The sequence below is a fragment of the Podarcis melisellensis genome (assembly GCF_964234715.1).
Source record: "Podarcis melisellensis genome assembly, chromosome: 12".
In the NCBI taxonomy this organism is placed as follows: Eukaryota; Metazoa; Chordata; class Lepidosauria; order Squamata; family Lacertidae; genus Podarcis; species Podarcis melisellensis.
This window is the reverse complement of record NC_138544.1, coordinates 33,834,377-33,856,239: the sequence shown is the minus strand read 5'-3', so window position 1 is coordinate 33,856,239 and position 21,863 is coordinate 33,834,377. Positions and strand designations below refer to the sequence as shown.

At 41.9% G+C, this 21,863-nt stretch overlaps 1 protein-coding gene across 1 annotated transcript in view; it reads right to left on the bottom strand.

The window, feature by feature from the left end:
• Window positions 1-1,180: 1,180 nt before the first annotated feature.
• HEPACAM2 (HEPACAM family member 2) overlaps window positions 1,181-21,863 on the bottom strand; it is a 32,196-nt gene continuing 11,513 nt past the window's right edge. Inside the window, 7 exon segments of the mRNA XM_081931258.1 lie at window positions 1,181-1,339; window positions 2,290-2,399; window positions 3,847-3,920; window positions 4,962-4,999; window positions 5,127-5,151; window positions 5,236-5,361; window positions 14,652-14,951. Of these exon segments, the coding sequence (XP_081787384.1) occupies window positions 1,330-1,339; window positions 2,290-2,399; window positions 3,847-3,920; window positions 4,962-4,999; window positions 5,127-5,151; window positions 5,236-5,361; window positions 14,652-14,951 (683 nt within the window). The 3' untranslated portion in view covers window positions 1,181-1,329.

The following is a 21,863-nucleotide window of genomic DNA, read 5'->3' as shown; positions in this document are numbered from 1 at the left end:
TTTGGCTGCATTTAGATATCTTCTCTGGGTTTGTGGACTCTGGTGTGGCTGCAGGAGGCAGATAAGAAGTTTCTGCTACCATTTTAGTTTAACTGTCATTGAATTCTTACTTACAGTTTCCAAATTCCTTCTTGCGGCCATGGCAGAAGAGAACAGACATGGCAGAAGAGAACAAGCTTCTTAATATTTTTAATTTTTAATTTTAATTTGTCTAGTGTATACTGTTTAATTTTAATTTGTCTAGTGTATACTGTTCTTGCAGTAGTTACCAAATAGGGGAATGATTTTTTTTGTCTTTGCAAAATCTTATGTTTTTGGTGAAGAGACACAGTAACAAAGGGGAGAATTTATTTGGGGGCTTGAACTCACACCCCATCTCTGCATTGCATCCAGGGTCAAAGCAGACTCCAGATTATTCATACAGCAGCTGCATGCTCCCCTTGACCCAGATCAGAACTGTGGTGAAGAAAAAAAGAGGAAAGTCTCTTCCTTCCATGTGAGGGTACTGGGGGGGGGTATGACTGCTATTTGCTTTATAAAAAGATACTAAAATACGGATCAGTAATTACATAAATAATGTCATGTTTGCTTTTGTCCCTGTTTGTAGCCTTGGGCAAATCACCTTTCTTCTCCTAACCCAGGTTTATCCATGGCTAATACGAAGGGCTTCCAAGATGGAAGGGGAGATATGGCTGAGAATGGTTTAGGGTTAGGATGCAAAGGATTTGTAGTACCTTCCCCTTTAGGAGGCCCAACCATCACTGAATACATATACATACGCACATACATACATATTTACAGTTTCAAAATATAGCAGTCGCAGTGAATCACTTTATACATTATTGCAGTTGCAATGTTCACTTAATGCAATGTTCGCTGACTTTGGAAAAAGCAGGTATTTGCTAACGAACACCTATCATGCTGCTAACATATACTTATTTATCGTTATTTACAGTACAGGCTGATGTAAAATCTTAAGGGCACATTCATCTTAGTGTTCTGCTTTTTTAAAAAAAAACAAGCATTGGAGATCCCTCTCATTGGGCACAGATGGCAGCAATCCAATATTTTAGAATACAGTAATGGAATAACCAACACTTAGACATTTCATTGTTGGATTTGTAACTTTTACAGTCTAAATTGTAATCAGCAGCTGTAAGCAACTGTAAGCAAGATATAACATTAGAAATGTGCAAAGAAGATTTTGCTTATTAAACTTGAGATGGCATTGTCATTAGAAGGGACAGGTCGATCCTTTCCCACGCTGTGGCATTGGTTGCTTCTTCTATTTCCAAAAACAGATTTCATCCCTATGCTTTCATTTTCTTTTCATGTGCCTCTAGGAGGGGAAAAAAAAAATCAAATATTGAGTCACAGTTTCTGGATCAGAAGACTGTGTGTAGAGCTTTTAACCTTCATTCCATAAACAATACCAACAAATTTCAGAGGGGTAGTGTCTTGCAGCAAAACAACCACCACAAAGCGATGTCTTAAGCTATCACAGGATATCCTCATTGCAAACATCTCCTGAAGCATTGCAAACTGTTAAGTAGGGTGGGGTGTAGTGGACAGAATGTTGCACACTCAAGTCATGCATAAGCAGAATACAAATGTGATAATAATAATAATAATAATAATAATAACAATCATAATGCCTAATAAAGGTTTGATAAAGTAAAGTAATAATAACAATAATAATTTGCAAGCTTATAGCATGACTTAGATGAAGTAATGTTTGTAAAGGTAAAAACAAAACCCAAACCCACCATTTGTAAAATATATGAAAAAGAGAGCACCTTGGAATGAAAACCACTGTCATCCAAATGTTTATTCATATTTTCTGCTAAATTTTATTTACTGTAATTCTTAACAATTCCCAGAATGGAAACCATTTTAGTGAGGCTGTGTTAGTTTTGTCTGATGAAATGGATTATAGTCCATTAAAGCATATGCCATAATAAATTTGTTAGTCTTTAAGGCACCACAAGACTTTGTTATAATTCTGATGGTTTTAATTATTCTGATTTTTGTATTTCCCTTCTTGGAAATACCAAGTGGCATTAAAATGCCAGGCTAAATGCTTTTTAATTGATTGATTGACTGATATAAAATAAAATCCTGATTAACAGATTACCATTATTGTAATATTGGAATTATTGTGAAAACAATAAATATTGGGGGGAAGGAACAAATTTTGTCCTTGCTCAGGGCGCCATATTACTAAAGTCCACTCCCTCCACGCAGTCTCATTGTGCGACCTGGTTGACAAATTAGGTTTGCACAACTTACTCTTGACGTTCTTGATATTGTTCAGGAATATGCCGAATAACCTCATAAACTGTTCCATTAAATTCCTGGCCTTGTGCAGCATCAGAGACAGAAACTGACCAACTTGACACCTGAAAGGAGGAAAGAATGTTTTTCTCTGAGCAAGATAGGCAAAACTAACATGGAAGCCTAAAACAGAGCCAGTGAGATGTAGGCCTTATTTGCACAAGAGGGTCAACCAATCAATGGCTTATGGTCTCCTAGAGAGGAATTTGTACCCATTTTGTTCCTCCCCGGCCCTTATAGCACAGGACAGTGTGGTGCAGTAGCTGCTAAGCCAATGTTTGGCTTAATGCAGGCTTCCTCAACCTCAGCCCTCCAGATGTTTTTGGTCTACAACTCCCAGGATCCCTTGCTAGCAGGACTAGTGGTCAGGAATGATGGGAATCTGGAGGACCGAGGTTGAGGAAGTCTGGCTTAGTGTGTTGTCTGGCTATAGATTGTAGTGAGGGAGGTCAGGGCTTATTTATTGATTGATTTATTCAAAAAATACATATCCTGTTTTTTCACCATCTAGATCTCATAGTGGCAAAAGGTGACAAAAATATACAACATGCCAAGCTTAAGACATAAATTAAAAATCTCAGAAATTTAAACAAGAACATGAGAAAAGAAATTATCAGAGAAGCATTTATAATGCAAAAATAACATCCTGAAATATGATTTTTAACTAGGCATTTGAAGCTCCACAGGGCCAATGCCTGTCTGACGTCTAGTGGGAGGGAGTTGGGTCACAGCTTCATGTTGACATGAATTGGGCTTTCAAAAGCTGGCGATTCTGTTCCCGGATCTAGACTGGCCTCTGATCTAACATCTTTTTTGAGCAGGATGAATTCTGGTCTGTGCACATTTAGGGAACCTGCAGTTTCTCAGTGTGACTTGAAGTTCATAAGATTGAGGAAGTAGAATGAAGAAGAAACAACAAAGGTCCTGTGTGTGATGTGGGCATCCGTTCATTTATTTTTTGGTCAAGGTGGGTTTTCATCTATACACATTAAGGCACTCTGTAGCATTTAGGTATTTAATTATTTCATTGGTACCCTCCCTTTCTTCCAAGTATCTTAAGGCAGCACGTATTATTTCTTCCGCCATTTTATCTTCGCAAAAAAACACACCACCCCATTGTGAAACAGGCTAGGGTGAGAGAAGGAAATTGGCCCTACGGCAGCCAGTGAGCTTTATAGCTCTGTGGGGATATGAACATGAATCTCCGGAGTCCTAGTCCAAAACTCCTACCACCACGTCAGACTGGCTTTATAGTGTAGCTTTTCAGTGCCACTGAAAGCTCAGATTTGGGAAGTGGTTATCACATTCAGAATGAAGAAGTAACAATGAAAGACACAGACCGTAACAAAAGAATCAGATTCAGAGTTGCTAAAATGAACCGCCTTCCTTCTTTATGAATATATCTATATTTCTGTTTTTGCAAGCCTTTAAACCAAGGGCTATTTCTGTTTTGTAATACTGCCGGCAAAATGGCTTTTCAGATATCCATACTGCAGAGCTATAAGGACTTACCCTTGAAATTCCTGCAGCGTCAGGAAAGGCAACAAATTCATATATTCCAAAATCATCCAGCGCGTTTTCATGCCCTAAAAGTGCCAATATTTAAATAAAGAGAGAGTAATTGTTAAGTTGTGGGTGAACATATCAGATGACACAGCGATTCTTCAAACAGCTCTTGTTTATTCACAGGCCAGAACAGAACTGAACTGAAGGGTTCAGCCAGCCTGCTTATATAGAGCTCCAGTACAATGTAACTGTAACAACTTTCTGTAACTATCCAATCACTGAATGTCACTTTTGATCCCTTATTTGCATATGTGGACCTGAGTGAAAACTATCTACAGAATCCCCCTGCTGGCCCAGGGTGAGAACTTCAGTACATAACAGTAATAATTATGGACAATTGTGTTCCACCTCAGGTTCAGTCTCAGGTTCAGTATGAGAGTATGTAATTTGCAGAAGTCGGGCACCATTTTGGCACCCCAAAGGACCCCATCTTTATCTTCCCCACCCCTGTGGGCCAACTTTGGCAGGTAGTTGTAACCACTCACCTGTCGATAATCTGACATCGCAATAACTGGGAGCAGGATTAAACTTTCTGTTCCTCAGATAAAGAACAGGAGGCTAAATCCTGCTCTCTGCAGGAGTTAACTATACCTACCAGTTCATCCTCCCCAAACAGGCAAAACACCTACACACACTCTTAACAACAACAACAACAAAGACAGATGCTAATAATCAAGCAAGTCCTGCTCAAAGCAGGCAATCCACCTCCACTGAGGGAGGGGCAAGAAGGCCTTGGCAGGGACCAAATGGGGTTTCTAAGGGCATCATGGTGCCCAAGGGCTCCACATTGGGGATTCCAGATGAATGTTTTCCTTTATGGCAAAATAGGAGGCTCATGGTGCAATTTAGATGAGAAAAGCAGCAAGTTAACACCCAACTCCCAATTGTAGCGCTATCCCCCTGCAATTTGTTCCCCCTTCCTTCCAAGATACTGCTTTTAAGAAAAGGCTTGGAAACCTAACCATTATCTAACTTGTCGTTTTGCTGCCCTCCTCTCTTTGATTCTTTTGAAAGCTTCTAAAGTGGTCTATTTCCATTTAACTCTTTATATCATATATTACCTGAAATAGTTTGTGCTTTTCTGTAATCTGCTTCAGGCCTGAAACATTAAACAGAAATACAATTATTTAAAATTCAGCGCAGAATCGTAGGCAGCAAAAAGATGCTGCATCCCCCCCCCCCTCTTTTAAAAGCTTTTGTAGACAAATGATAATTAAGTTTTCTACCTGGTCTGCAGCTTCTGCTGTAGAACTGAAAGAGAGACAAAGAACAATCAACCCTTTTTGTTATGGTTTACAGAAGCTTTGAATTTATTCCGGCATTAATTTAACATACCTTTATGAGGCTGGAATCTTTTCCACAATGTTAGAAGGAACATTGATACTATCAAAAATAAGGAAATTCCACATATTATTCCTAGTGGAGACAAATATTTTTCTCTTTGAGCCAGCTGCTCCAGTCCTGCGTCAGAGAAGAACAGAAGTTGATATTTGATTTGCACTTATCATTCTGGCCATGCTTATAATGCAAAACATTGCACACAGCAGTGCTTTGGAGCTAGAGCATCAACACTGGTTCAAATAGTGTAAATATACCCAGAATTGCTTCTTCTATTCTAGTGTCTGCATGCCACCAGTGGAAAATAATTCTTAAATACGATTTAACTGGCCCTGAAACTTATCGTTTCTTCTTCTGACTTTACTTGAGTTGCAGAGAAGAGCAGAAAATTACTTTAGTCCTTTATTTGGCCTGGTTTCTGTGTGGATCAAGTTCAAGAGTTTGTGGGCATGTGATGACAGTAGGAACAAATGTGTTCTGTGAACATGTACAAGGGGCCATAATGTTTGCTGCCCATTGGGGTTGGCCAGTGTGGCATTTGTACGGAGCCCCCGGTTGTCTCACGGACTATTGACACCACTAATCCACTGCCACCAACCAGATCCTTCCTGGTAAATCACTTAGCCTCAGTCAGGTTCTTAAGTTAACAAAGAAGAGTGTAATTTATTGCAAACACAAATAAACTTTAACTGCATTCAAAACGTTGTTACTCTTTACCTTCTTAGTATTATTTTATCCTGTCTCTAACTCTTATACCTCCCCTCACACAAGAACCAACTGCACTAACTGTCTCTCCACAGTGGTACCTCGGGTTAAGTACTTAATTCGTTCCGGAGGTCCATTCTTAACCTGAAACTGTTCTTAACCTGAAGCACCACTTTAGCTAATGGGGCCTCCAGCTGCTGCTGTCGTGCTGCCGGAGCACAATTTCTGTTCTCATCCTGAAGCAACGTTCTTAACCCGCGGTACTATTTCTGGGTTAGCGGAGTCTGTAACCTGAAGCGTATGTAACCTGAAGCGTATGTAACCCGAGGTACCACTGTATTTCCAACTGTCTGCCAACTGCTTTCCCAACCAACTAAAACCAACCAACCCAAACCTCGGGCTAAGCCCTTTTATAAACAAGTAGGCTCTGCCTCTGGCTTTTCTATTGGTCTACCTATTAACTCTTTCCCTCCCCCTGTACAGACATTAAAAAAAGGGCAAATGCCACATCCAGGCAGAAGGCAGAGAGGAGATGCCAATTGGAGGTGGAGCCAGAGCCAATGACAACTAATTCTAGTCCCCTGTCCCCCCTTATTCCTGAGCAGTTCTACAATGGCAGCCCTGACATTAAGGAGGAGGAACCTGACAGGCAAGGTAGCATGTAAAAAGGTAGGCAGGCTGGGAACTGGCTGAAGACAGAGAGGTGGGTGAGGCAGTGTCCCATTTGACCAAATTTGCTTAGCCTCCACTGGCGTGGAGCGAAGCTGTTCTGGGGAACACCAACAAACACCTTACATCAAGGACCACAGCTATTTTGAGATCAGTTTTGGTGAGAGTTGCATAGCCTTGACTTCCTTCATTCTACTCTTCGTTCGGCTGTTGCATTTGCACATTCAAAATGTGCAGCAGCAAATTTGCTGCCCACTTCCTGCTGCGCGCTCTCTCTCTCTCTCTCTGCTGTTTTCCCCGAAGCAAAGGATTTATGAGTTATTTATTTAGCTTATTTGTGCATTTGGATTTTAAATGGTTGAAGTTTTTAAATTTTAGAGGCTTAATTTATGTTTTTGCATATTGCGTATTTTATTGTTGTCAGTTGCTTTGACACCTACATGGTGGAAAGTGGGGTTCAGATCTTTAAATAAGGAGTGCATTCATGGTGAAATATGAAGGGGGGAGAGGCTAGACATCACTGCAACCTGATTCTGTGCAGATAAATGTGCTTAGGCATATGCCTTAATTAGCATATAATCAGGCTGCCACTGTCAGTCAGCAGTAACGAGACCCAAACTGTGGAATCAAATGTAATGAATTGTTAGATGAAATATAATTTGTAGACAGATTCCTTTTTGGCAGTGTCAATTCACAAGATGGATACTGGATTTGCTTTCGTTCTGGGTTAAGCCAGGAATGAAAATAGCCAGCCCTAGGCTATTTTCTACAAAACTGTTATGCTCTGCTTTCATTATTTTAAAATATCTCTTCACCTTTCAATGTTGGAACTGTTCCTCATGGGTTGCACATGCTGTGGCTGCATGCAGCCGCTAGAGGGCACTCACACCTCGTTCTCATTACTTCAGTTCTGGCTTCGCTTGTAAGACAAGCGAAAATTCATAGTAACATCTTAGAACCGCCCCAGAGTGTCTTGTCAAGGGCACACCTCCCTCCTTCAAATCTCCAACCTCCTAACTTCCCTTGCTTTGGCACTGGCAGCAACCACCAGCCTAGGAGAAAGCCAGCCCAGATTATTTGTGATCTGGATCCACGTTTGCCAGCTGCCTTGCAGGCTGTTGCAGTGCGATGCACCCTTCAAAATGAATGCACCCGCAACAGCTTTGTGACGCTTACTTAACAATGCAGCTGATGTTGCTTCATTTGCTGCTTTTTATATCTAACAGCTGTTGGCACAGTTGGGGAGTGTCGTGGGTGACGCAGAGAAGATGGGTTTGTTTAAGAAAAAAAATGTGTGTTTCTTCAATCCAGCTATATATTTGAAGTTGATAGATATTTCCGTTCATAGTTTAGCGAAACATTATACTTTCAGATAGGATTTGCTCTATGCTTCATTTATATTTTCACTGGAGCTGTTTAGCAATTCAGACTTAAAAAGTATTGTTTCTTTAGTTAGAAGGGTTGGGTAAGTAGAAGGGTTCCTTCATGCAAGGAAATCTACTTACCAGGTAGGAGACCAAGTTAACTATATATTTATCGGCATCTTCCTAGAATTTCAGCCCACTTCTTATAGGGGTTGCCATATTTCAGACATTTTCCCGATTTCCACCCGGACACTGCTGCTGACTGCTGTATTCCGGATATGTCCGGGAAAATCCAGATGTATGCCAACCCTAATTTCTTATCATGCTCACTTCACATGTATCTTCCTTAGGGACGGATGAATCTGCTCATTTCAGTTTCTAATTTGTCCAATCTTAAATTCCTAGTTTTCCACATTTCCACATCAGTTTCTGAATTTATTTCAAGAAGTCATCATGAAAATTGACCAGCATTTTAGTACAAATTTCTATTCATGTGCACAATTTTGCATGCAACCTTGCCTAATAAACACATTTTTCCAAAGCATATTTCCTCTTATATTTATATTTCTCCTAATATAATGCATTTTTGTATGCATTTTCAGCAATATATCCATTTTTATGCACATTTTACCTCAATATATGCATTTTTGTTCACATATACCCTTCCCCCACCCCATAGAATTACAGCTCCCAGGAGACAGGTAAATAGCATTAAACCATGTTGACAACACCCACATCACCCACAATAAATTGAGGCACAGAGATGAGACAAATGTTACTTCTGTGGACATAGGAATTTTCGAGTAAAAATTGAACTGTAACTCAGAGCACATGTTCAGCATCACATCTGATTCATTATCTCCCTTTAGCTTTTTTGATATATGGAATGATGCCACACCCTAAAGACTGTTGACTGGCGCATGGGGGAAATCAGGGAAGAACCCTGGCACATGACATTTTTAAAAATCTTTGCAAAATCACTGTTTTTATTGTGTGTGTGTGGGGGGGGGGAGTAATGTGAAATGTGTCATCAAGTTAAACATATACCAGACACACTAGATTAAGAATAAAGGGTGTGTCTTGGATGTAGGTTACTTCCACTTTTGCTTTGTTAAATATTGTTATTCCTACCAGCAATTCAACACTGACAGTTTTCAGACATTTACTGCTTATGTTTCTCTGCTTCTAGCCATATTTTTGTGTGAAGTGTTACATTTATATCCCGTATTTTCTCCAAGGAGCTGATCCCACCCCCATATTATTCTTGTAATGGTCCTGTGATGTAGGTTATGCTGAGAGTCATAGTCTGCTCGGAGGACCCAAGGGGAGGAGAGGTTGTGATGTCACAGATACTGGCTAGTCAGTGCAGTGCCCTGTTGTTTTTGCTGCATTACCTCAGAACCAGTTTTCTCTGAGCTAGACTCTGGACAGGAATCAGTATGAATGTTAACAACATGAAGAATGCAGTTTTAGACTTGCAGTTTTAGACTGCAGCATCTGCTCCCACCCCCTTTTCTTCTTTCTTTCTTTCTTTCTTTCTTTCTTTCTTTCTTTCTTTCTTTCTTTCTTTCTTTCTTTCTCTTTCTTTCTTTCTATCTGAAAAAACCCTTTTATGTGTATCTGTACATACCCCAAATATATTATGTGCTATCTTATGATGTGCACAGATTTTGTAACATGAGTCGGCCCTTTGCCGAGTGCCAGTTCATGTTATATTTGTCTCTCAGAGTGTCTCTTTTTAGTTAAATATATATAATCCCATATCTCACTATGAGCAAATAAGAGGGAGATAAGCTGTAGCCATGGCTTCGCAAAATTGCAAACGAATTTGAGCAACTACTCTTAGTAACGGTACAATGATATGCCCTAGAATAAATAAAAGACTTCCATTTTTGGCACTAATAATAGGGTCGAGAAACTTTACAACAATCTGAGAGTAGCCAGCATCCAGATTGAGTGCGGCCATACTCCAGGAGAAGCTGTAGAAAATTAATGCGCAACTGCACATCTGCCCCCCCAATTTTTCAGGATAATGTGGAATGGAGGAACCCTCCTGTGGAGGGTCACATGAGCTCTAGATGTGAAGGCAGTGGTGGCATCCAGACAACCTGCTTATTGAGCATTCATCCTGATTCATTTGCCCAAAATTTGTGGGGAGGTTAGACGACATCAGGGACGCGGATGGCGCTGTGGGTTAAACCCACAGAGCCTAGGACTTGCTGATCAAAAGGTCGGCGGTTCGAATCCCCGCGATGGGGTGAGCTCCCATTGCTTGGTCCCTGCTCCTGCCCACCTAGCGGTTCGAAAGCACATCAAAGTAGATAAATAGGCACCGCTCCGGTGGGGAGGTAAACGGCGTTTCCGTGCACTGCTCTGGTTCGCCAGAAGCGGCTTAGTCATGCTGCCACATGACCCGGAAGCTGTATGCCAGCTCCCTCGGCCAATAAAGCGAGATGAGCACCGCAACCCCAGAGTTGGCCACGACTGGACCTAATGGTCAGGGGTCCCTTTACCTTTACCTAGACAACATCTGCTATTTATCAAGCGTATATTCCAATTTGTTTACAGGGAGTTTATGCCATGTTGCCTCAAAGCAAGGGTCACCCCACACTTTCTAGTGCATTTTTCCATCACTTTCTTTATCACAATAAACAAAGTTCCTTTTTTTGAGGGGGAGGGAAGTGGGTTTTGTTGCTCAAGAGCTACCAATCAACTTCATTTTAACCTGAATTTGCTGGTATGTGATTGAATCCCACCTCAAAATAGCAACAGTCTGGAAGTGTCCCCTTAGTTCATCTCCCTGCAGGAGAAATCTCAAGATCTCATGTTGTGTGGGCCACCTGGAAGAAGGCCCTTGCCCCTCTGGCCATTTTGCCACTCAAAATTCCTCCTACTGCTTTCACACACAGGGGAAATATATAGGGATATCCACATCTTCCCACTCTCCATAGATTTCCCTTCCATATGTAGAAGAGAAGAAAATCGGTGTGTGTGTGAATTTTGAGAGGAAAACACCCCCGAAGGGAAAGTGTTAAGCAACATTCTCCCCTGCCTCCAGCCCACCCTTCCTCCATTGAAACTGACAGTTGCCAATGGCGGCATTAGGAAGGGGGAAGCCAGGAGGAAGACATACACAGTTGAACTTTCTGTCTACTTTGGGAGCTTTAGTTCAGAGAGAAGCATTGGCCTATTACTGGGGAAAAGTGGCCCTCACAGATAGTCAGTCTTCTTCTTCCACTCTTCTGGTGTAATGTGCAAAGTTAATACAGTGATCAATTAGCTCCCAGAGATCTGAATCCACCCAAGAGTTCTGCAGATGACCTGGTGACTCCATGTGTTTTAAATCTTTTGCATATACAACCCACCACACGTTTCCTTGTTCAGTATTTTCTAAATGGAGCTTCGATTCCTTAGTTCAGGAAAGTTGCACTTGAGATCGGTCATAAGACTGACAGTTCTAAATACTTCTCTAAGCAGAAGCACAAGCCACCGTGGTATGGGGTGTATATTCCTACGTGCTTCCTATATTTATGACTAATTTATTTTAGTTGTTTGAGGCCTCGCTTTGCAAGATAAGGAACCATAAACTGTTGCCTCCTTTTACAAGTCTGCTAATATTGACACCATAGAAACCAATAACACCATTAGTCACAAACTGTAAAACTCTGAAGGTCACAAGTTAGACATTACAGAACTCATTGCTAATTGTGATTTATATCCTTAGACAAAATATGCTTATTAATTTCATCCTGAAATTATGTACCTTCATTTTGAAGGTACATAATCTGGTTGCTGGTTGAGGGGACGTGGTTGCCAGTTGCTGCAACTGCTCCATGGAGTCCAGAGCTGTAGAAGCGACTGTGCTATATTTGACAACAACTATCTGCCATGTGCATTCCTTTGGCTGGGAAGCATCCTTGACATCAAAGCATCCTTTGGTGACCACTCTGAAGTTCCTGTCTGGCTCACCATCCCCTCTGCTCCTATGGCCCTGGTGGGGTGGAGTGGATCTGAGAGCTGCCAGGTACCCAGGCAGCCGGTGTAGGAACCTCTGGTCCCAAGACAGGAAAGTCTAGATCTGATTGTTTCTCAGGACCATTAGCAGCAGGGAGATTCTCCAAATCTCCTTGCTTCTCATCTGAGGAGACCTTAGATTTGAGGTCTGGGGCAGAACTGAACCCTGACACCTACTTTGCGTTATAAAGTGGGGAACATTAGGCCCTCCCTATGTTGCTGAGCTACAGATCCCTCCTCTCTGGTATGTATGGCTAAGTATGGTCTCCTCAGATGAGGTCCAAGGGGAGATGGATACTCCAGCAGATCTCCATGGTGATCCAGTGATACTAAGGAGCCATCAGGCCTGGGCATGCCTGCCTCAATTTAAAAACCATTTTAGAAAGACCCTTGGCCCCACCCCCTGATTTGTTCCAGGGCTGGATCTGGTTTGGTCAGGCACAGGGTGAATAACCCTGATCTGGGGGCTACATATTGGGGCCACAGACAGATCAGGGGGTCCCTGCAAAATCCCAGTGAAATCCTCTCTAACCAGTGCTGTTAGATCTCTCTAACACAAACTAGATTGGCTATCTTGCCAAAAGTTCCAGCTGGTTTCTTCTTTATTTTCATAGCACTTATAAGCAACAAATATTGGTTTGATGTGAAGCAAACCCAATGATATGTAATTGTATATATGAGCCAAGTTTTTAAATAGTATGAGTTAACTAAGATATGATTGGCAATATATTCTTAAAAGTGTAAATAGAAAGTGTACAGATCTGCATTTTGCAGGTTTTGCTAGCTTTTCAGATCTTACCATAAACTGTAATATTGGTGCTTTTATTATCCTATTCAATTGAGTCCTACTTTACTTTCATGAATAGGAAATATGTAATTTTACCCAACGCAAAACCTTTGATTATGTTTTTCTTTCCAGGCGTCATTTAAAAAACCCTGCATAGGTTTCACTGTAAAATTGTAACCTATTTTCCTTTCAGTGTGTTTGAAAACACAGAACTTTCATCTGTGATTATATTAAATCCCTTTGTACAATAGGCAGCTGCTGACCGTATTTATCTTAAGCATAAAGGCTCAGGTCTTTGTGTTCTCAAAGCCAAACAAGCTTGTGAAATGTCCTGTAAGGCAACATCTGAATAACTTGAGTTTACATTAATGTAATGGCTATGTGAAAAAGATATATACTTAATAACAGGGCAGCATGTAAGAGTTATCCTCATTCTAACAAATATTTTTTTCTATATAAAAATGGGAGGTAGGGAAGGAGACGGAACTTGCACAATTTTACACAATGCATTTTAAACGTTTATTAACTAATTAATAAAGAAAAAATATATCTGTAACTATACATATCAGCTATAATATGATAGGGGGGAAAAATTACCTTAGCAGTTTTCTTGTTTAAAGCACCATATGGGTCAACTTTGGAGTAATCCCCTTGGGGTCAATGGGACTCCCTCCCTCCCAGGTAAGCGTGAATAGTATTGTAGCCTTGTTGATTCTTATTTATTTATCCTGCTTATATCCCAATAGAAAAGCAGCTTACGTGGATCTCATTTGGTCTCTCTCTGAGATATTAGTAAGTTCCACATCCTCCAAACATCAGTAATGTTCATTGAGTGCTGCTAGTGCAAGAATGGGGAACTTCCAGCTCTCCATACATTGTTGACTACAGCAGTGTTTCCCAACCTTGTGCCTCCAGTTGTTTTTGGACTACAATTCCCATCATCCCTTGCCACTGGTCTTGGTAGTCAGGGATGATGGGAGTTGTAGTTCAAAAACAGCTGGAGGCACAAGGTTGGGAAACACTGGACTACAGGTTCCATCAGCCTTAGCTAGCATGACCTTTGAACAGGGATCCTGGGAGCTGGAGTCCAACAACTCCTGGAGAGCCACAAATCCCCCACCCCATCCTAGACCATTCACTATGGCAAATAGTACGAAAGAAGAGGTTGCTTGATTTATCAGTGCTGCCTATATTTAGGGTTCTGGAAACTCTTAAGTCTCCTCATGATCTGCATAGGCGTATACTAATAACTGCATTAAGCTACTGTGATGTTCAAGGGCTGGAATGTAGTTACACTGCAGCAGTCATGGGCAGGTAGAACAACAGCAATGTTGGCTCTACTGTTTCCTCGTCAACTTTGGCTCAAGTGTTTCATTCACAGCTGAATTACCTAACATACTATTTACCTCTACGCCAGGAACAGAACGTGTATTAAAGGCCAACAATTCTAGTTTGGATAAGGAGTGGAGAAAAGAGCAAAATTTCAGAGAGCACCCTTGATTTCTTCCTATATAGGTTCCCTTTCATGTTATTCTTCAGTAAGTAAATATAGTTATATTGATTGATCCGACTACATAAATTAGTCACTGCATCAGTGTTGTTTTGTGTGCTAAAGATGCTGAACCTTTCATAAAGGGCACCTCCATGCTATAAACTTTGGTCTCATTTGTACCTATTGAATTACAATGCTCTCCTCTGCGGAAACCATAAAATTTCACTTCCTAGGACCCCTTTGGTGATAGGGAACTATGATTAAACAAGTTTGGTGAGGCTTTCCCTTCTGTCTCTAAGATATTGTCTGGCTGAATTTTCTGACAGTGGCTTAGAAGCTTTGTACAGACCTTGTAGGTTGACATGTGAGCATTCATTCTTACCTTTTGGCATCATAATCACAAATATGTGGGTTTCTTTCCACTTCCCAGTCTTGTTGTTGAGAGCTCTGCACCTGTATTCTTCTGTTTTCTGCGTCACCTTCTCAGATACAACTTCCAGGGACCTTCCGTACTTAATGAGGCGCGTGGAATTGTCAGCCCTCTGGGTCCATGAATAAAAAATATTTGGTGGATTGGAATCTGCTGAGCAGTAAAGCTGGACTGCTTCCCCTTTGTTAAACGTAAAATAATCCCCTAACTTCTGGCCATTGTCAGAATTTATTGTAAGTCCATAGGGTCCATCTGTGTGAATATAACAATTAAAGAGAGAGAATATAAACTCAACAGAGAAACATGACAAATGACTGTTATGTCAGATCTTCCAACTGCAATATTTCTCTTTCACATGCTGTTATTTCTAGCTGTATCTTAAATCCATATAAAGATGATCTTTGGATTCATTGCATTTTAAACTTTCTTTCCATTCTGAGTCCTCCTCTGCATGTACTGTGATTTAGTTTTATGAGGATGAGCCACAGTGAGACACTGGCTTTCAACCACCCCTTCTCTCCTTTGTGGAGGCTGTGAGGAAGAGATCAGACATTTCTGATTAACCATAGTTTAGCTTTACCACTTAATCCTAAACTGTTAAACTATGGTTTGTTGAAACAAATGCGGCTCCCCACAAATGTAGCTATTAACAGGAAAAAAGACCTACGAAAAGCTACTTCTATTGACATACTTAATGTCATATCTAGGTTGGACCTTATTCCACCCAGACAATAACATAGTTCTCATAAGGGGTAGCTTACAAGCCAAATCCAAAAAAAGAGGGCATTGGTTTTTCCCTCTAAAAAGTATTGACTTACCATAAGCATATGTACAAATCAGGACTACTGTCACATTCAAATTGCAAAACTCTTTCTTTCAATCATCCTGACTGCTCTGGTTTCAGCCGCCAGGGTGCCAGGGAGATGTGACCTGAATTCCATCTACCAAAGACAACTTCGCTGCCCATTAAACAAGCATCTTTCGCTACAACACTATAGCAAAGCTGGGATAAATGGCCATTTCTTCATTTTACACAACAGAACAGTGGCTCTAAAACCACGAAAACTTGTATGAACCTTGCACAGGGTGAAACACAAGGGTGAAACTCCTCTATTTACATATCAAGGTAAATTACATAAGATGTCTATTTACAGGGGGAGGAGAGAGATAAATTAGTTCTGGAATAACACTAGGGTAAATAGAGTTTATGGTGCTTGCATCTGGGTTTTTATTTACTGAACAATTGCGCTATAGACCCAGGAGATGCACCCTAGCCAATCAACCAAGGATTCCTTACTTCTTCATATGACTCTCTCTTCCAGAGGCACCAGCTTGTGAAGGCGATTGCGAAGGGTGGGGAAACGTGTGTGTGACGTCAGGACATTGGGAGGAGCTGGGGTCGGAGCCAAATGCAGCAGTTGCACAGTTTCAATGGCTGCTCCTCTGCCTCCTCTTGGTGCCGCCACCAGTGGGAGGTTGCTTCAACCCTCATTCCCCCTCATTTGGGGGGCAGCCTCCCCCCAAAATATAGGGGCCCCCCCAAAAGGGCTTAGCCCCCTGGAGCTGGCATGCCTGGTGTCTTCAAAGGGCAAACATGAGCTGATGAGGCCATATGTATCAAAGCAACCATATTGTCAGGGACTGTGGCTGAACTGAAAACTACCTGGGCTTGGTTTGGAGCTTATGACTGGGTGCACTTAAGCTTCGGAGCCTTCTTTGGGCACCTGAGGAAATGAGGATATGCAAATGAGGCTCCTGAAATTGGCAGGATGCCTGCAGCTTCTGGATTTGCTAAGTTTGGTAAAATGCCAACAAACCTGACATCCTTTCCTGGTCTAACCTGCTCAATCTCAGGTATCAGATAGGAACGAGAGGGCATTGGTTCTCCAGTCACCCTGAATCTTCAGGGCAGAATGAAGCCAGCACATGTATGTGCTTGCACACAGGTGTTCAGACGGCTAGGTAAAAGGTAAAGGACCCCTGGATGGTTAAGTCCAGTCAAAGGCGACTATGCGGTTGCGGCGCTCATCTCGCTTCAGGCCAAGAGAGCTGGCGTTTGTCCACAGACAGCTTTCTGGGTCATGTGGCCAGCATGACTAAACCACTTCTGGCGCAATGGAACACCATGACAGAAACCAGAGTGCATGGAAACACCGTTTACCTTCCCGCCAGAGCAGTACCTATTTATCTACTTGTACTGGTGTGCTTTCGAACTGCTAGGTTGGCAGGAGCTGTGACAGAGCAACGGGAGCTCACCCTGTCATGGGGATTCGAACTGCCAACCTTCCAATCAGCAAGCTCAAGAGGCTCAGTGGTTTAGACCACAGCACCACCTGCATCAGCTAGAGAAAGGGTTAGTCAGCACCAGGAAATGGGAGAGTCTGTGGTAGAACAGGGTGCTACCATGGGGCCACCATCTTCACAGCAAACGTACTGCTATCTGTGTAAGGGGGAAAGTTGCTTCTCCTTCTGGCCTCATCTTGTGCTGTGTAGAAAGACATAACTTTTGCAAGATCTGCTATTTTGTGGGCAGTTCCAGAACTCAATGAAAGTAAAGCCCAGGTTGCCTGCTGAACTAAAACAAATGCCTCATCGCACTTGCCGCACAGTTTAATCTACACATGCCTTGTTTCTGCTTTTTCTTTATAAAATGGTTTTGCACGGTTACCAACATGGAGCCGATGGCTAGCAAGGTAAAAGGTCTTCCTGTAATAGCACAGAGGCTACGCTTACCTGAAGTGATCTCATCTACCAAATTCTCCTTTCAAGTCATATAATTCAATATGAACTTTATCATTAGCACAGTAAAAAAAACAAGCCCTGTATGCCAGCTACCAGTTCTCCCAGTCCTGGCTCCAGGGTCCACATATACCATATGCCATTGCCGCCAGGAGAATTGCAGTAATAATAAAGGTCACTCACAGTAAATACTTGCCATCTGCTCAGAAACAAGATGGATAACAGTTTTGTGGTGACAGGAGCCAATTGGTCATGTTCCCACTGAGACGTAAATCGTTGCTAAGAAGTGGTGATTTATTATTTTACAAGTCATTTAGTAAATAGCATTTACGGAGTCAAAAGGAAAGGTTCCCTCTTTGGAGAACGGCATCGGAAAAGCGGTATCCCTGCCAGAGAAGAATGATTCTGAAAATGTCCTTTAAAAGCTAGAAGTATTTCATCTAAAAATAAAATAAAATGTTTTTAGAAGATTAAATAAAAATAAAAATCAGTACTACTCCTGGTCTGTTTGGTTTGTCTGCTAATTGCAAAACAAATGTAAAGGTTAAGGTAAAGGGACCCCTGACTATTAGGTCCAGTCATGGCTGACTCTGGAGTAGCGGCGCTCATCTCGTTTATTGGCCGAGGAAGCCGGCGTACAGCTGGTCATGTGGCCAGCATGATTAAGCCGCTTCTGGCGAACCAGAGCAGCACACGGAAACGCTGTTTACCTTCCCGCTGGAGCGGTACCTATTTATCTACTTGCACTTTGACATGATTTTGAACTGCGCCACCTGCAAAACAAATGTACTAAAAGCCAATTGTACTTTCGTACGGAAATCGCTTAGTGTAAAACTAGGAAGGGCAGATTGGCCTTCGTGACCAAATACTGCATAACCAAAGCTAAATAGAAAGTTCACATTGGCACTCAACACTGTTACAAAATACCCATTATGGAAAGCCTCAAATTAGCACCAATGGTTGTAATAGTAATGGATACTGCAGTGTGCTGCACGGTATCAAGTCACACCCATAGCATACAATTAAAGCACTCTTATACCACTTTGAAAGTTCTAGCTCCGCCCCTCCGCAAATCCTGGGAACTGCAGTTTGAGCTACAATTCCCAGAATCCTTAACAAACTATGGTTCCCAGGATTCTCAGAGGAGAGAAGCCGTAAATGGCATGGATGTGACTAGGATGGAAAGAAGCATTCAGTCAATCCAAAGCCCATCATATATAGCCCATCGTATATGTGATGCTTATGACTCATTCAGAGATGCGACAGGAGGATGAGCCAAGGAGTCTGGCAAAAGCTAGTTGGTGCTGACCTTTAAAGCCCTAAATGGCTTCAGCCCAGTATACCTGAAGGAGTGTCTCCACCCCATTACTCAGCCCATACACTGAGGTCTTCCTCTGAGCGTCTTCTGCTGGTTCCCTCACTGTGAGAAGCGAGTTACAGGGAACCAGTTACAGGGAACCAGGCAAAGGGCCTTCTCGGTAGTGGCGCCCGCCCTGTGGAATGCCCTTCCTTCAAATGTCAAGGAGATAAAGTATTACACAACTTTTGGAAGACATCTGAAGGCAGCCCTGTATTAGGTAGTTTTAAATGCTTGATGTGTTTAGTATGTTTTCAGATATGGTGTAAGCTGCCCAGAGTGGCTGGGGAAACCCAGCCAGATGGGTGAGGTATAAATAATAAAATGCATTATTATTCTTATTATTAGTTGACCTGTGGTATTAGGAAGCCCATGGCGATGGCCAGGTAACCTTAGGGGCAGGAAGGATGCGAGAGGAGGTGCTGCCACGATTTCACATACTTATTTCATAATATCCAGTAATATCTGAGGGTGGTCCCAAGAAGAACACTATTAATATCTTCCAAAGTTTTATGACTAGAAGTACTTGATCTGGATCCATTTAAACATTCAGATTTGTTTAGGTCTACCTACAAAATGGCTTTCTGAAGGCCTGTTCGCCTTGTTGCTGAATATGAACAAAAGGGTCCATTTATTGGTGTTTTAAATGATCCATGGTTATAGCTTGCTGTTATGGGTCATCTGTGCTGATGGTACCTTCACAAAATAGTTCTTCATATCTGTCAGACTAATGAATGGTGTCCAAAGGCAAACATCAGCTGCTAGCTCCTTACCCTATGTAGCCTATACTCAATGTTTACAAGAAGAATTTTGGAATATTTCTCGAACTACCTGTGGTGAGAGCATAGATGAATTGCGTAATTTTTCAGTTATTATTTCCAAAATTGTTATATTTAAGTTCATTTCTAATCGTATTTGCAGATTAGGCAATCCCACTATCCAACCATTTTACATCAACATGACTGTTAATTCTTCACAACAAATTGATTTTTATGGGCAGTGAGTGAGTTTATTATATTTATGGTTATACTTCTGCTTAGAATGTTTATCAATCAGGTATTAGTGTGTATTTTAATTTTATATGTAGTTTCATCACACCGTTCAGGCATATTAGCTAAGAGACAAAATTCATTGTGACAAATTTTTGGGATGCTTTATTAAACCACCAAAGGAGACCAGTATGGTTGAACTGGATTTGGTATTTGGTACAGATTATTGTTTATTTGCTTTTGTATTAAAGTCATTTAGATCTCCTCAAATTAGCAGTAATTGTTCACATAATTCTCACTTCTGTCCCTGCCCATTTTGTTGCTAGTGTTTGGTTTGGGGATTTATACACCTTAGTTTTGGTTCCTGTAAATGGCATTTCCATATTTTGGCTCATAAGGTAATTCTTCTCTTGGAAGTGCACCCACCATGTTTTCTCAACTTCCATCATTTCATCTCTAAACCCCATATTTACTTAATGTCGCCAGTTTTTGACATGCTTCCAACACCTTCTGAGTCAACAAAGCTTCTTTCAAGAGTGGATCAAGTAAACCGGTTTGCTTACAGCTTGGTTAAACAAAGTTATCCATTATCTTGTCGGTCAAATCATTCCAGTTTCCAAAATATTGCATATAATTAACACATATAACTAACCCAGCAACTAGTTTCTAGTTGTATCCATTCAGATGGGTGACATTTTGTTGGGAGCTGCCCAGTATGGCTGGAGCAACCCAGTCAGATGGAATATTATTATTATTATCATTATCATTATCTGCATGGACAAAGAGACAGGTGAAACATTGGTTTTCTAACCATTCTGTACTTCAGTTCTCTTTAGCCTTACCTGGAACAGGCCTTCTGTCATAATGAGAAGGTGCCATCATAAGAGCTCGATGGAAGTTTACTATGGTCCAAAAGGCAGACTAGGGTTTGCATTCAGATGGGAGGAATATTGTATTAAGGTAAAGGTAAAGGTACCCCTGCCCGTACGGGCCAGTCTTGACAGACTCTAGGGTTGTGCGCTCATCTCACTCTAGAGGCCAGGAGCCAGCGCTGTCCGCAGACACTTCCGGGTCACGTGGCCAGCGTGACGAAGCTGCTCTGGCGAACCGGCACTAGAGCAGCACACGGAAACGCCGTTTACCTTCCCGCTATAAAACAGTACCTATTTATCTACTTGAACCCTGGGGTGCTTTCAAACTGCTAGGTGGGCAGGAGCTGGGACCAAATGATGGGAGCTCACCCCGCCGCGGGGATTCGAACCGCCGACCATGCGATCGGCAAGTCCTAGGCGCAATCGGCAAGTCCTAGGCGGAATATTGTATTAGTTTCCCCGATTATACATCCTAGTGCTTCTGTCCTGTTTTCTAACATTCCTTTCACACTACAGTACCTGTTGTGCTATGGAAATGTAACTTTTTGACTGCTATACAAGCATGTCGTGTTAAATTTCATTCACATCTGTGGGTACAGTGTGACACAACAGTGAACAATGTTGGACAAAATTGCTGCTCCCCTACTATTTCTGCACATGTGTGATTCTGTTCCTCAGTGATTCACTCATGAACATGGTTGGAAAGAACTGTATGTTGCTATACTGCCCCAAATGTTGACACTTTACTCCTATAATTTTCTGGGTTAGTGGAGGAAACAGAATAAACTTCTATGTGAATGCAGCCCAGGGCTGCAGACAACCATGGTTCAAACCGTCACTCAGTCACAAAGGTTATGGGTTGGGGATAGCCACTCTCTCTTATAGCCTACCTCACAGGGCTGATGTGAGGTTAAAAGGGGAGGGTGGGTGTCATGTATATGACCTTCAGCTGCTTGGAGAATACTGTATGTGGGATATAAACGTGCCCGCTAGACTGGTGACTGGGAGCGGCCGCCGAACCACATAACACCGGTCTTGAAAAACCTACATTGGCTCCCAGTACGTTTCTGAGCACAATTCAAAGTGTTGGTGCTGACCTTTAAAGCCCTAAATGGCCTCGGCCCAGTATATCTGAAGGAGCGTCTCCACCCCCATCCTTCTACCCGGACACTGAGGTCCAGCGCCGAGGGCCTTCTGGCAGTTCCCT